The 14,512-nt window shown below is 43.1% G+C and overlaps 1 protein-coding gene across 1 annotated transcript in view; it reads left to right on the plus strand.

Annotated features, from left to right (window-relative positions):
* The first annotated feature begins 3,272 nt into the window (after positions 1–3,272).
* The window catches only part of Cav1 (caveolin 1), a 34,870-nt gene continuing 23,630 nt past the window's right edge, over positions 3,273–14,512 (plus strand). Inside the window, exons 1-2 of the mRNA XM_052173262.1 lie at positions 3,273–3,386; positions 4,810–4,974. Coding sequence (XP_052029222.1) covers positions 3,357–3,386; positions 4,810–4,974 — 195 coding nt within the window. The 5' untranslated portion in view covers positions 3,273–3,356. The remainder of the gene's footprint in view (positions 3,387–4,809; positions 4,975–14,512) is intronic.

The following is a 14,512-nucleotide window of genomic DNA, read 5'->3' on the forward strand; positions in this document are numbered from 1 at the left end:
GAAATGGTTTATTATCCAACGAAATGCCCTCAGAAGGAGTGTCAGTGTGTATAGACTTCAGTGTCTTCATGTCTAAGATAGTGGGATTAGATGACCGTATTTAGATATTTAACTAAGTATCTCTACTAATGCAAAATCCTCAGGCAGGCCTTTAATGTTACATCTCGCATGAGAAAAATAGCAAGTAAGTAAACTGCAATCTATTCATTTCCAGTAAGTGGCTTAGACAAAGTGATTGACTTTCCCTCAAGCCTAAAGTTACATGTGCGGATATCAAAGGGAAGAATTGTTTACATCACCTATTCACTTAAATCTCCTACCTAAGTAGCAGAGCCCTGCGTCTATATTTCTCACTTCTCATTTCTCCCGAGTCAGCTGTCACAAGAGCATAGGAACTGCTTCTCTGTGGTGCCTGTGTCCTGCTGAGGTCACCTAAACAGAGTACGGCTTTTCCACTCATTACGGATGCATCTTGGCATTGAGGACTCTCCCCGGGGGCCTTTATGATTCCAAAGCCACTGTTGATTTGACTTGAACTTGGGGTTTCCCCTGCAGGTGGCTCTCCCTCTGCTAAGGACTGTTTCAGGCATTCACTAAAGGACCTTTCCAGAGCTTCTTTCTGTCTGGAATGCAAGGCAAACTCTCCTCATTCCTGTTGACTTCTTCACAGTCAGAATTCCTCAGCAGCAGCTTAAAACAATAGGTGGGAACCGGTTTCTACAGGTTTCCCTAGAACAGAACCCTAATTGCCTCCAAGCAAATATCTCTGAAAGACAATGTCTATATTAGACAAATGGTATCCTAAGAGACCTCCAGAGGCAGCTACGGTAGGACACGTGGAATCAGAAGGCCTTTTCTGGCTTATCATGGATGTTAACATGCAAGTCAACCAAAGATTTTGGAAAAGTAATTTAGTAGAAATAAAACTAAGGATTAATCTCAGAAGAGACTTTGAATTTTGGACTTTAATATTGTTGAGCCTGCTATAGACTATGGGGACTTTAGAAGTTGGCCTAAATGTATTTTTTATTATGCTATATTTAGGTATGGCCCCCATAGACTCATATGTTTGAATAAACCTATGGGGGTCAGGGAGTGGAATGTGATGATTTGTATATGCTTGGCACTGGGAATGGCACTATTAGAAGGTGTGACCTTGTTGGAGTAGGTGTGTCACTGTGGGGGTGGGCTTTAAGACCCTCACCCTAGCAGCCTGGAATTCAGTCCTCTACTAGCAGTCTTCAGATGAAGATATGTCTGCCTGGATGCTGCCTTGTTCCCTCCTTGATAATGGACTGAACCTCTGAACCTGTAAGCCAGCCCTAATTAAATGTTGTCCTTATAAGGAAAAAAAAAGAAAAGAAAACACTAAGGAATCTAGCCTTTGGGAAGTTCTTTAATCTCATGGTAAACAGCCAGCCTAAGTTACCTCATGTTTACCACACCGACTTTCCCCTGCCATTCCAAGTTAAAATTCATCCTTTTATTTTTAACAGTGTACTGCTAACCACCCTCATTTGATCAGTATGACATCTGCAAGCATTGAAATAGCACACTGTACCCATTGGCTCTGGGTATCACACCCTAATAAAAATAAATACATCATTCATAAACAATATATTTATAATTTATAATAAAATATATTACCAATTTATGATTAATCAAATAATTAACTAACAATGAGTTCAAAGAATAGATTGCCTCCCTGTCAGCAGGGACCCAGGTTACTGGTTTTTTTCGTGTCTTCTTTCCAACTGGGTGATCAGTTCTTTTAGGGTTCCATTTTATCTGTTTTTTTATCTATTTATTTAGCTATTTTCAGTCCCGGGTTTCCTCTTCTTCCTCCACCTGAGCCCATGCTCCTCCTTCTTGGAAACCATTTTAGAAATGTACTCTCTGTCCTTTCCAGGGTGCAATGGAAGTGTTTGCATAGGAATGCGAAGGTAAAACATCCCTTTCATCCCTGTGGGGCCCCCGGGGAGTAAACTGCTTAGTTGATGTCTCCAGTTAGTTACTCTTTTCTTTAGTAAAAAGCAACTAGAATTTAATCTTATTTTTCCTTACAATAAAACAAAAGGAGGTTGGGCAACTTTTGAAACTGACATTTTCTTTGTTAACTTAAAAAAAAACCCAAAGAGCAAAAAGCATATTGTCTCACAGCACATATATTCTCTCACAGCCCAGCACGTATCCCTGTGCCTGGCTCCTCTATGGCAGAGGATGTAGTTTAGCGGTAGTGTTTATCTCCGGATAGAATACACAAAGCCGTGGGCTTTCAAGCCAAGAAAAACCAACAACACAAACAAACAAAAAACTCTTCTCTAGTAACAAGCTTAAACAATATATTTATAATTTATAATAAAATATATTATAGCCGGGCGGTGGTGGCGCACGCCCGTAATCCCAGCACTCTGGGAGGCAAAGGCAGGCAGATTTCTGAGTTCAAGGCCAGCCTGCTCTTCAGAGTGAGTTCCAGGACAGCCAGGGCTACACAGAGAAACCCTGCCTCAAAAAACAAAAAAACAAAAACAAACAAACAAACAAACAAACAAAAACCAAAAAATAAAATAAAATATATTATAAATTTATAATTAATCAAATAATAACAAGCTCTAGTAACTCCTCTCTAGTAACAAGCTTAAACCTCTAAGTAAAATTTTCTGCAGCTGAAAATATTCAAAGTGCTTGTGATTACTGTATAACCTGTTGGTAGGAATTTCATTTTCTTTATTGCAGAGGCGCCCACACAGATTCCTTAGTTGTGTCTATATTTAAAAAAAAAAAGTTCCCTCAGGTTCCCAGCCATCTCGCTCCTCTATCTTTCTCTGTGAAGATCAGTTCTAGAACGTGGGCGAAGCTGGAAGGGAGCAGCTTGGGACAGGGCAGAATTCTTTCTGCAGAGCCGAGCCGGATGCCCATACTGGGCATCCCTGCAGACTCTTGTGCTCCCTCCACCCCTGCTGAGATGATGCACTGGGAAAACACGCGCTCTCCCCTGGATGCCTCTGTTGGTTTATAGCTGGGAAAACGTTGCCGCGGGTCTAAAATATCTGCCCAAACAGCCTAGCCTAGCTCTGATGAAGGCTTTCTCACAGGCTCTCAGCTCCCCGCGGGCGCTCCCCGCCCTCTGCTGCCAGAACCTTGGGGATGTGCCTAGACCCGGCGCAGAGCACGTCCCAGCCAACTGAGAGCAGAACAAACCCCTGGCGAACAGCCAACAGGCTCCCTCCCAGCCACCGCCCCCCCGCCAGCGCCTTTTCCCCCCCTCTATACAATACAAGATCTTCCTTCCTCAGTTCTCTTAAATCACAGCCCAGGGAAACCTCCTCAGAGCCTGCAGCCAGCCACGCGCCAGCATGTCTGGGGGCAAATACGTAGACTCCGAGGTAGGCTTGGGTGAGGGCACGCCGGCTCCAAAGTGCCTGCTTTTGCTATCTCCCACTCCAAATGCCCCGGCTGCTTTCCTAGCCCCAGCCCTCTCTCCACCTTCACAGCACTCGAGCTGGCACCGCAGAGGGCTGGGCTGGGTGGGGAGGTGGAAAGCTAGGAATGTCTTAGGGCTTCTTTTTGGAGAGGGGACCAGTGGAGCCGACGAGGGTGGGGGAAGAAGGACCCCCGGGTACTGTTTTGCGAGTCCGCCAGACTTAGAAAAGTTTCCCAGATGACACTGTTCGCGAGACTCCCTTGCGGTCCAGCCCCTACCTACTGGGAGGCTGTGTGTGTGTGTGTGTGTGTGTGTGTGTGTGTGTGTGTGTGTGTGTGTGTGTGTGTGTGTGTTCAGAGGAAGGAGATTCATTTACCCACAAGCCTAAGAACAGTCCCCACCCCAGGAGCCTAAAGTGGCTGACTTGGGCGGCAGCATGCCTGTCTTGCACTTAGCAAAGTTCTCGAGAACTTCAATAATTCTTTCTGCCCCTGAGAGGCCCCCCGGGGGGCGGGGGAGTTCCGAGGTGAGGGAGCCTCCTTCCTCACAAGTACCACCGCCATTGTCAACTATTTCTTGGCACTCAGGTGGACTGAACGTGGGGACCTCGGTCCCCAAATATGACTATGGTTCAGCTTGCAGTGGACAGCCCGGGAGTGATCTAAGCAAGGGTGGGTCAGGCAGGTCCTTCAGGTGACATTTCCTTCTGGGGTGAGGGGGTCTTAGCACATGCCTCTGCTTAAAGAAGTATGTTAGATTGTGAGCCACTTATTCACCCCCACAGCCTAAGGAAACCCAGGGAGCAAAAGGTTTTTTGGGGGGGGGAGGGGGAGAACTGCGGCAGGTGCAAGGGAGAATCACCCACCGAGGGACAGAGCCGATGGCACCATTAAGTCTGTCCGTTTGGTCCAGAGGGCCCTTGATAATGCTGGAAGGGAAAGGGATCATAGTACAGGATTAACGGTTCAGAAAGGGACAGTGGAGCAGGTGAGGTTGTGGGGACATGGGTGGCCCTGGCGGAGAGAAGGAATACAGAGGAGGCAAAACGCGAACCCCTGGGCTGGGGAGTCAGGGCCGGGAGCCGCGGGGAGCAAGAGGGCGCCTGGGGCTTCGCCCTGACCCCTGGCGGCGGGCGCGGGAGGCAGGCGCTCCCTGCCTGGTACCGAGGGGTGTGGTGTCCTCTGCTCCGTCCTCTTAAAAAGCTTGCAGCGCGCTGGAGTTTTCTGTGTGCAAAGCCTTTCCTTCAGAGGTTGAAGCTAGCAAAAGTTAGAGCTCCGGGCTCGCCCCCACAGCCAGGCTGACTCTTGCCTCTTGTTTTTCTTTCTGAACTTTTCTTCCCACCGCTGTTGCCGCCCTCCCCTGGCTTGGCCGGTTGCCCTCACCAGGGACATCTCTACACTGTTCCCATCCGGGAACAGGGCAACATCTACAAGCCCAACAACAAGGCCATGGCAGACGAGGTGACCGAGAAGCAAGTGTACGACGCGCACACCAAGGAGATTGACCTGGTCAACCGCGACCCCAAGCATCTCAACGACGACGTGGTCAAGGTAAGCACTAGTAGCTGTCTGGGTCCTACAGTGTATGCTGCCAAACTTTGACAGACAGGCACTGTTATTTTTTTTTTAGCTTGGCTGTGTGTGAGCCCCTGCGGGTCCGGTGTCAGAAATATCGCATCTGCCTTCCTCCTGCCTCCTCCTGCTGGCAAGTTCAGGGGGAATTTAGCCAGTTGTTGTGAGGGGTCTCTAGAACTTCAGCCACAAGTGCCCCACCACACACATGCACATTACTTGGAAAGGGAAGATGGTTATGGTCCATTAGCAAGTTAAAAGTCCAGTTACGGGTCCTTTACTTGTTGGTAAAATAATTGTGTGAGACTTTGTGCCACTGGTGAATATCAGAATGCAGAATGAACATATTCCTTCAGCTAAATAATCTAAAATTTCAGCTTAAAATATTAAATGAGTGGAAATGCTTAAAACTGATAACATATGCAGACTATATGTACATAGTTGTGTGTGTGTGGGGGGGTGTTTTAATTATAAAATCATAACATATGTGTATGGGTAAGCCAATTTACCAAACTGAAAATCATTTCCACCTCTTGACTTCTGGATCCCTCTGTTTAAATGTGTGCATCTGTGGTGACAGCCAAGGTCAGCCTGCCCTGGACTAAGAGAACTCAGGTTTGGTGTTCCATTTTACACTTTCAAGATGTGCTTGCTGGGATTTAAAATACATTACTTTCCTGAGTTACTGGCCAATGTAGACTTGACACAGTGGTCTGACTTTCATTATCATTTTGTTATTCAACTTTGACCCTTTCAACGATTCTGGCTCAAGGAATTTATTGTCTAAATCCGAGTGGGTTGAGAAATCCTGGACTTGAGCTGTCCTTGGCAGAGGGTTTCCCCTGAGTGGCCTGGAGGGCCAAGGAAAATCCTAGCTTCGGGGTAGGAAGATGCTGTCCTGCCAGGCCCCTAATTCACCATTGAGGAGGTGATAGAGTTTCTACTCACAGCCTTCTATCTATGGATGGGAGGAGCTCCAATACAGTTTCACCTTTATGAATAATATATTTCAGAAAGAAAAATGGTTTAATCTACAACTACAGGGAAGTGTACCTGTCAAAATTGACTCTCTTGGTTTGCTGGTAGAGGGAAAGGAAAATTGGACAGTTTTCTCTTGGCCACATTGTGGAATATTTAAAACCAGCAATGAAGGCACCTCATAAACTGGAAGTTAAGATTGCTAAAAGTCCATTCATTAGACACGTGTCCTTAAAGGGGAAAGAGCAGTTTGCTTCACACCCTTCCTGTGCTGCACTGGTCAAAGGGGGGGACTCCAATTATAAAGGCAGATTTCAGGATTTCACATTGGCTCCCTTCGAGGGAGCCTCCCTGTTGTTGCAATGTGGATTCCCAGGAGCCAGCTAGCCTCCTGGGATGAGTCAGAAAGGCAGCAGTGTGGATGTGGGTCTCCACACATAGCATGACTAAGTGGAGAAAGAAGGCCCCACTGGGCAAAGAGACTTCAACCCAGATGGAAAAAAAGCATAACAGGCTTGGAGGAAATAGCAGTTTACAAGACAGCACGGCAAGAGCAAGTGTGGGGAATCCTCAAATTAGAGAAATTAGAAGAGCTAACAGCAATGCCTGCCCGCTAGCTCACAGAACAAGGAACACATCCAGAAGGACAGGCAGACAAGAAGAAAACCTAACCTTGAGAAAATTTGGCAGGATTCAGGCAGATGTCCTGCCCAGGAGGATAGCTTCTGAAAACCCTTGCTCTGCAAAGAAAGACCCTGGCTACCCCTACTCATTAGGCTCTTCCCATCCCCCACAGAACTAGCTAGAGAATTTCCATCATAGAAATCTCTGCTGGACAGTGTCTGGCTAGAGTGTCCCCTGGTCTTCACCGATACCTTTGTATCCAGTTGAGAAACACAACTAAACAAACCATCTATGTAGACAAGAAATGAGGCCTGGATTTAAAGTACAAAGAACAGCATAGCTCATTGTCCAAATCATCGCAGGCCTGTGCATCAAGTATGGAGGCATGGAAAGGCTCCAAGCCTGCATGCTCCACACTTGCACTTCAACAACCCAGAGATGACCACCTAGCCCTCTGGCAACAGGAATGGCAATGTAAGTAGAGAACTGATTGCCACTGTAACCGTTTTCATATAGAGGCTTGCCACTCCACATAACGCTTTAGCTACATATATACAAAATGTTGTGATTTGGATGTTTTCTTAAACTTCTTTTACTCAGGTAGTTAAACCTTGAATTCACCATTCTTGCTCTGACATTTTTAGTGTTAATTCACTTGCTTATTATATGTGACTAGAATTTGAAGGTAAAAATGCATTAAAATAGATTATTAATTACTTTTAATATTGCTTATTAATTAATTATTAATCTTATTAATTACTGTTTAACCTATTACATTGTTGCAATGTGTTAGGTTGGATTATTGCTATTTAATTCTTAAAATAAGTCCAGTAGATAAAAATATTACTGTTGATACTGTTAATAAGACAAGAACGATATGTACATATTATTAAAATCTTAATCTTGAGCACATATACACAGCCACAATGGGTCCTTTAGTTTTGCTTTGACTACGAAGGCACATGTAGTTTATTTTATTAGCACAATTTGCTTACTCTCTGCCACAGGTGGTTTTATGTTCTCTCTCTCTCTCTCTCTCTCTCTCTCTCTCTCTCTCTCTCTCTCTCTCTCTCCTGGCATGTAGTAATATGAGACTCCATTGTAAATCACATTGTCATTTTAGAAATAGACTATATATGCATGCTATGATAAGTCAAAGTAAGTAGTACCACATATTGCAGAATAAAAGCATTCTTAAAAAGTGATTGTCACTGATACTGCCAGGAAGATATCACAGGAGGAGCTGCAGGTGGGTTAAAGATTCATTAAAAATACTTTAATGGAGAGGGTCAAGAGGAGCATGCAATCTGACCTGGGTGGGAGAGCAGAGTCTCCAACAGCTTAGGGGGCAGGGGGTGCAAGGAACGAGGCCAGACTGTTGTATATTGTATTTTGAGAATATTCTCTTCATACCTTCTTCCCCTCCATCTTCTCACCCCTCCCTTCCTGAGTGTCTTCTTTGTCCCCCTAGACACTTCCATTGTCTTATTTCATTTAAAGTTTGAGTATAAGTTTTAATTTTTGAGATTATAATTGCATTCCCTTCTCCACTTCCTTTTCCTCCTTCCAGCCCCTCCCATTGTAACACTTGGCTTTTTCTTAGATTCATGGCGGCTTTTTCTTTAAATATACGTGCACATATATTTCTAAATATAAAAATACAGCCTGCTCTGTCTGTATAGTGTTGTCTGTGGATGTTCTCAGGGGTCATGCCATTTGGTATTAGATGATTGGTATGCTTTTACCTGGGGAAGACTGCCTCACTCTCAGCATTCCTCTGCTGCCTATCATTTTTGTCTAGGGTTGAGGCCTTGTGAGCGTTCCTATCCCTTAGCATGTCTACTGATGTCATCCTTGCTAAGGTCTTGTTTAGGCAGTCACAATTCGTGGGTGTTGCTGCTCTGACATTTCTAGTAGACACTGTCACAGCAAGCTATGTGTCCCTGAGACTCTTCTCATCTCCTCCCCCTCTACCAACCACAACCCTTTAGTATGAGGTGCAGTTGTTATGTCAAAAATTTTAATATCTCCCCTTGATTGGAATCTAGAGGCTCATGTGGCAGAGTAGAACACAATAAAATGAAATGAGAGATTAAAACCAAGCAGCGGAGTTCCTAATCTCATACTCAATTTAAGATTGCAGGCTCCCAAGCCAGCAGTGGGAAGGTGTGGCATAAATGCAGTATGGGATTTATATGAGATTCTGGAGATTTGGAAAAGGCTAGGGTGAAACCACTGCTGGGGTGTAGCCATACTGGATATGAATTTCAGCAGAAAAGGGCTGAGATACAAGGAGTCTACAACTCAACCGTGGTCCAACCTGATTATTCGATTTTCAAGGCTACAAATATAAAACAAATTCAGTAGGAACTATTCTTTAAAAAATCTTGACCTTTTCCTACTCCAGCAATGATATGTAGCACTATGGTCTCTTATGACACTGGGCAGTAGCAGTGAGTCACAGCTCCTAGTAGACCCCACAATCCCAAGAGGAAACAACCACCAATAATACAGTATACCATATGGCTGAACTATGGTGTTCAGTAGGTTTGGTCTGCTAAATGCATCTTTGACTTAAAACATTTCCAATTTATAATGGACCTAATTATTCCATGGTCCAGATACGATATGAAATGAATGGTGCATACACTAGTGATAGAATCATCAAAGCACAAAACAACATAATTTATGGGAGCATAATGGTTAGCAGCATAATTTCTAGTTCCCCTCTTTGGACCTTAATAAAAAATTAAGGGCTAATGAAGTTTAAAATGCTTTCCATAGCACTCAAAAGGTGCTCAAGACAGATATTTTGCAATGTATCACTAAAGACAAAAAGACAAGATTCCATGATTTGTCATGGATTATTGTCATGGGGAAGAAATGGGTTTAGTGATTTTGGGATTAGCACTGAGACAAATCAGAACATCTGGGAAGAGATCTTTGTTCAAAAGTAAAAATGTCTGTTTGCAACTTACCCTCCTAAAAGGTGAACATATTTACACATGTACAAACTCAGTTTTCATTAATCATGGAGCAAAGGCATGTGTGTGGTGAAGTTTTCTCATGCCTCAGTGATCCTTTATGTGAGAAAAAAATCTAGAAATAGTTGTGATTAAGATTTGATAAGGATTACCTATCAAATTAAGTCACTTTAATATACATATAATTGAAGCACACTTCCAATACCATGGTAGCAAACCTTTCTCTTGGAGCTGATAGACATTTTACTTATTTGTTTCTTTCTTTGTTTGTTTAAGGTGCTACTTTTTTAAGTATTTACTTATTATATGTAAGTACACTGTAGCTGTCTTCAGACACCCCAGAAAAGAGCATCAGATCTCATTAAGGATGGTTGTGAGCCACCATGTGGTTGCTGGGATTTGAACTCAGGACCTTCAGAAGAGCAGTCAGTGCTCTTAATGGCTGAGCCATCTCTCCAGCCCAAGGCATTTCTTAAGATGGTAATAAATATTCTGCCACATCTGAAGTCATACCTACAATTCAGGATGTCCAGTTTATAAAGATTATATCCTTGACTGCAAGTTTTTCCATATTATTGAGCAAAGCAAGATACTAAAATAAAAGACATTATTTATTACTAAGCATATGAAGTGATTTTAAGTTTAGCCAATAATTAAATAAATATTCTATATATTTTATACTTGTATATTAATGTGTAATATATTATATATAATGCATATTACATAGTTTATTTTAAATGTTTCTTTAAAAGTTGCTTTTTTTCTTATATCCATTTCCTTACTAAGGTCAAAATACAGTAAGTAATTGTCTAAACTCTGACTTAAACAGAATAAAAATATGTATTTCTTATTATGACAAAGTGTACTATATATCCTTGAATTATGAAGGGATCATCATGTGGGATATTTTTCCATTAGCAGCAGTACTGACTACGTTTTTCTAGAGGGCTCAGTTATGAACAGCTGCAGTAGGGAATAAGATTTAAAAGGTCCAGAAATTTCAAAAGCCACCTGCTCATGCGCCCTGTCCATTCAAGTGTATACAACAGCAGGAACTTTCTAGCTCTTTCTAGTTTACCCTACTTTGAAACAGCAGTTCTCTATGATTGAACTCCCAGATAGAGCTGATTGCCAAAGAGAAGGGCCTGTGTCCACTGACCTGTGAGGCTCTGGATCCTTCTATGGCACAATTTTTGCATAGGAAGAATGAATGCCTATAGTATACTTTATGCCAGGATGCATGCACCATTTTTCTGCTCTGGAGAACTTGTATGAATATGCATGTATGTATACATATGCATTCTCTGGAATTGTTTGTTATGTGATATGCATTGTATATAAGATGATATATGCACGTATATGAAACTTCTATGATGTCAATGGAATATCTTTGAAAGGATACACTGTTTTCGAAAGATATATATGCTAAAAGTAATATAGTAAAAGAGCTCCCCTCTCTTACAAAGTGGCCTAATGTAGAGAAATTTAGAGTTGTCCTGGTGTAGTGGAAAGACTACCATGCTAATAAAATACTTTTAAACAATGTCCTTCTTGAATTCTGGAAAATTGTGATTGAATTGCAGAAAATATTGCGGTTAATATTTAATCTCCTTTCTTCACATATTGGTTTTCCATTTTTTTCTATTGAACATTTGAAATCTGAAGTCTTTAAAGAATGGATAGTTTCTTTCCGAACCCAAGAGGTTTCACAGATTTAGTTAAGGCATCAGAGTCACTACAGGAATTCTTAACGATCTAGATGCTTGGCTTTACCCAGATCTGTTGATTTGGAGCGTATAGATGGCAGGCCTGGGCGTGACATTTTCAGAGCTTCACATGATCATTCCTCATCTTGATGGATTCTAAACCTCAAGTCAGGTTTTAGAAATAGTTCTGTTCAAGTTGGCTTAGAGATACATACTCTTTGCTCTACTCCATGAGAGCAAAAGAGTCACGTGGTAGAGATTGTTTGTTTGTTTGTTTGTTTTGCCTTTGACATTTTTCCCTGACAGCACATTATTTGAGGGTCTGGACATCTTAAAGCTTGTCAGAGAATTTTGAAATGGCACGGAGTACTCCCAAGTCACCCTTGCTCAATGGTTTTCCATCTTTTGAGGTCATTTGAATTTAGAGCCAACTGGAATCCCAAAGCCCCAGGGTAACCAGAGTGGGGCAACAGTGAGTTCCATGTTGCCCTATCCCAGATAACACTGTTCAGTCTTGAGCAACCAGGATTTTTTTTAACCTTGAGCAACTATTAATAGTGCTCCCCATTTCCTACCAACAAGTGCCTCAATTTGGGGGAGAAAGCACAAAAATGCATGGGCAATCATCTGTTGCTGCTTCTTCTGCCTGAGATCTCTCTACTCCCTTACCTAGCAGATGATATAACCTTTTCACATTCCAGATGTGCCCTGCCTCCCTCCTCTCTACTCTCTAGGGTCAGGTCTCTCCTGCCTTTCATCATATCCAACGAGCTGCCCCATCGTCTGGATGAGCAGTTTCTAAACGCAATCTACCCTGTGCTAGCCCATTGGATTCTTTCCAGGAATCACGGGGTTAAATGAACCGACATCCCTCCATGGCATATTTTGTCAGTGACTCAATCAGAAGATTAAAATGTTTAAAATCACTTAACTATTTTTCAGTTAGTCCAGGAAACATAAAATAGCATACTTTCACATGAACCATTGTTTAGGGAGGGGGAAATGTTTTTGAATTCTGCCTTAAAGGAAATCTGCATGATCCATGTACTGGGTGAGCACCAAGGGATTTAGCCAGCAGAACAGAGTCACACCTGCAGAGAATACATATTTCCTGCCTCTCACGGAAACTGTGCTGATGGTTCAGATATAAAATACATCTTGCTTTTCTTTACTGAGCCTTACAAAGGCTTACAAAGATGTCTCTCGTTGGTCATTACTTGATGGAAAGGGAAGTGCATGTTCTTAAAGACACAAGCATGTTTCCCCTTAACCATTGTTATCTGCTCTGGTAATTAAAACCCAGGCATTTTTAACTTTGAGGAGACTTAAATAGGTTTCAAGCAGAGTATATCTCACAGTCATGTAAAAGTTAAAAGTTTAAAGCAGCATTAAGTATACAAACCTTTTCCAAGCCCAAGAACAACATTATAATATAGCTAGAGATTGACAGATTCAACCCTATGTATTTGCATGTAGATATTATACTGGGTTATATAGGGTGCAGATATCAAACACGAGTACATTTTCCCATTTACAGTGAATCATGTAAGATACTGAGAACAAATAGTGAAAAACAAGGAAACTGAAAGCAAGCAAACAAAAAATTTTAAATGTCCCTGGCAGGTCACCTTCTCTGTGCTGGGCTAGGCTGCATACGCCCCAAGGTCCCCCATATTTTCTTCTACTTGCAAAGTGCTGTCATGCATTACCTGAGTAGCTGAGTCACAGTGCCCATCTGCAAGGCTGTAGGGCAGGGATATGTGCATAGAGAATTCCGAGGAGGAAGACTGTATAACTAAAGGGGAGGCAACAATCAGACACAAAGCAGAGAGTTCTTGGCAGTCTCTGGAGTCAAGTAGCTTTTGCACAGAAAGGATTCCCAGCAAGAGCAGCCAGGGAGGTGGAAGTACCTGGTAGCAGCAGCAGTTCAGGGTATTCAGAGCCCCAGGATAATCAAGCAGCCAGTTCAGCAGGGCCATCTTCACTCAGCCGCCATGTTTGCGTCTTTATAGATGTCAGTGATCCACAAAGGCACCTTGGGGTCACAGAGTCTCCTGATGGTACATGGCTTTTCAAAGACTGGTTACAAGCACCCTAGTGCTAAATTTGTGGGTAAGGAGGAGTGGGAATGGGAGGCTCAGTCCAGCTTTTCCTACAGCTCCCCACTCAGTGAGGCTTACTTCACTTCTTCCTCCAGGGGTCCTGTGAGATCCAAACTGTTGTTGCTACCACTATCACACTCTGCAGAAAGGAACCACAGGTTGTTCAGAGTTGCACAAACAGAAAGCAGACTGTCAGAGTTAGAACACCAAGAGCAGAACTCAAAAGCATAGGCGCCTAACCACTGTTATCCCATACCCCTCTGTAGCAGGTCAGCCTCCAAGCAACACGAGTGTTATGAAACAGCAGAAATATGGAATGGCAGCCTCACTATGGGTCTTCTGTGTTGGAAATAGCAGGCATAGCATTGTCAGACCTGACTCTAGATCCTGGCAGGATGGTAGGAAAGAAGCAAAACGCATGTACAAAGCGATATAAATTCCAAGACATACAAGTTTCCAGGGAGGTGGAGGGCACTAAGTTGCAAAGACCAGAGGTGAGCACAAACTCCTGGGGCATCTCAGTGAGAGGAAGCAGAAGCAAAGGTGTTGACTGAGGACCATTTCAAGAGCGGGGATCACCCAGGCTGCTGAGAGCACCTAGGGTGGGGCTGCTCCTCCTGGATGTGAAGGGTGGTATAAACATGAGAGAATGCCAAGGCAGGCTCCAACAAGTACAAAACAACATTTCTGAACGTTCTCAGTTTGCCTACTCCGCCTGTATAGACATACGTGCCAGGGAGCTATACATTGTGGAAACAGGAAGCTATTAAGAATAACCTAAGTTAGATGCCGGTGGGAGAAAAGTCCATTGAGTTCTGCAGGGAGTTTCTCTGAGACTTCCTCCCTGGGCATTACAGATTTGTTCTTAAAAACAAATGCCAGACACAAAGACAGACTCAACTAGTGCATTTTTTACAAGGCAGCATCAATCCCTTAGAATGACTAAAATGTTTCCTCAGTAGGGCCTCACTGTTTGCCTCCCCAATATTGTTAGCAGTCGCATATGGCCGGAAGTGGGTACTTCAGCATACATATGTAAGGCAAGGGAACACACTACATCTGCTAGAATCGTCACTGATCATTTTTGTTAATTCAACAGATATTCCTTTCTTGTTTGTTCCTC

This window comes from Apodemus sylvaticus, chromosome 2 (genome assembly GCF_947179515.1).
Source record: "Apodemus sylvaticus chromosome 2, mApoSyl1.1, whole genome shotgun sequence".
Classification (NCBI taxonomy): domain Eukaryota; kingdom Metazoa; phylum Chordata; class Mammalia; order Rodentia; family Muridae; genus Apodemus; species Apodemus sylvaticus.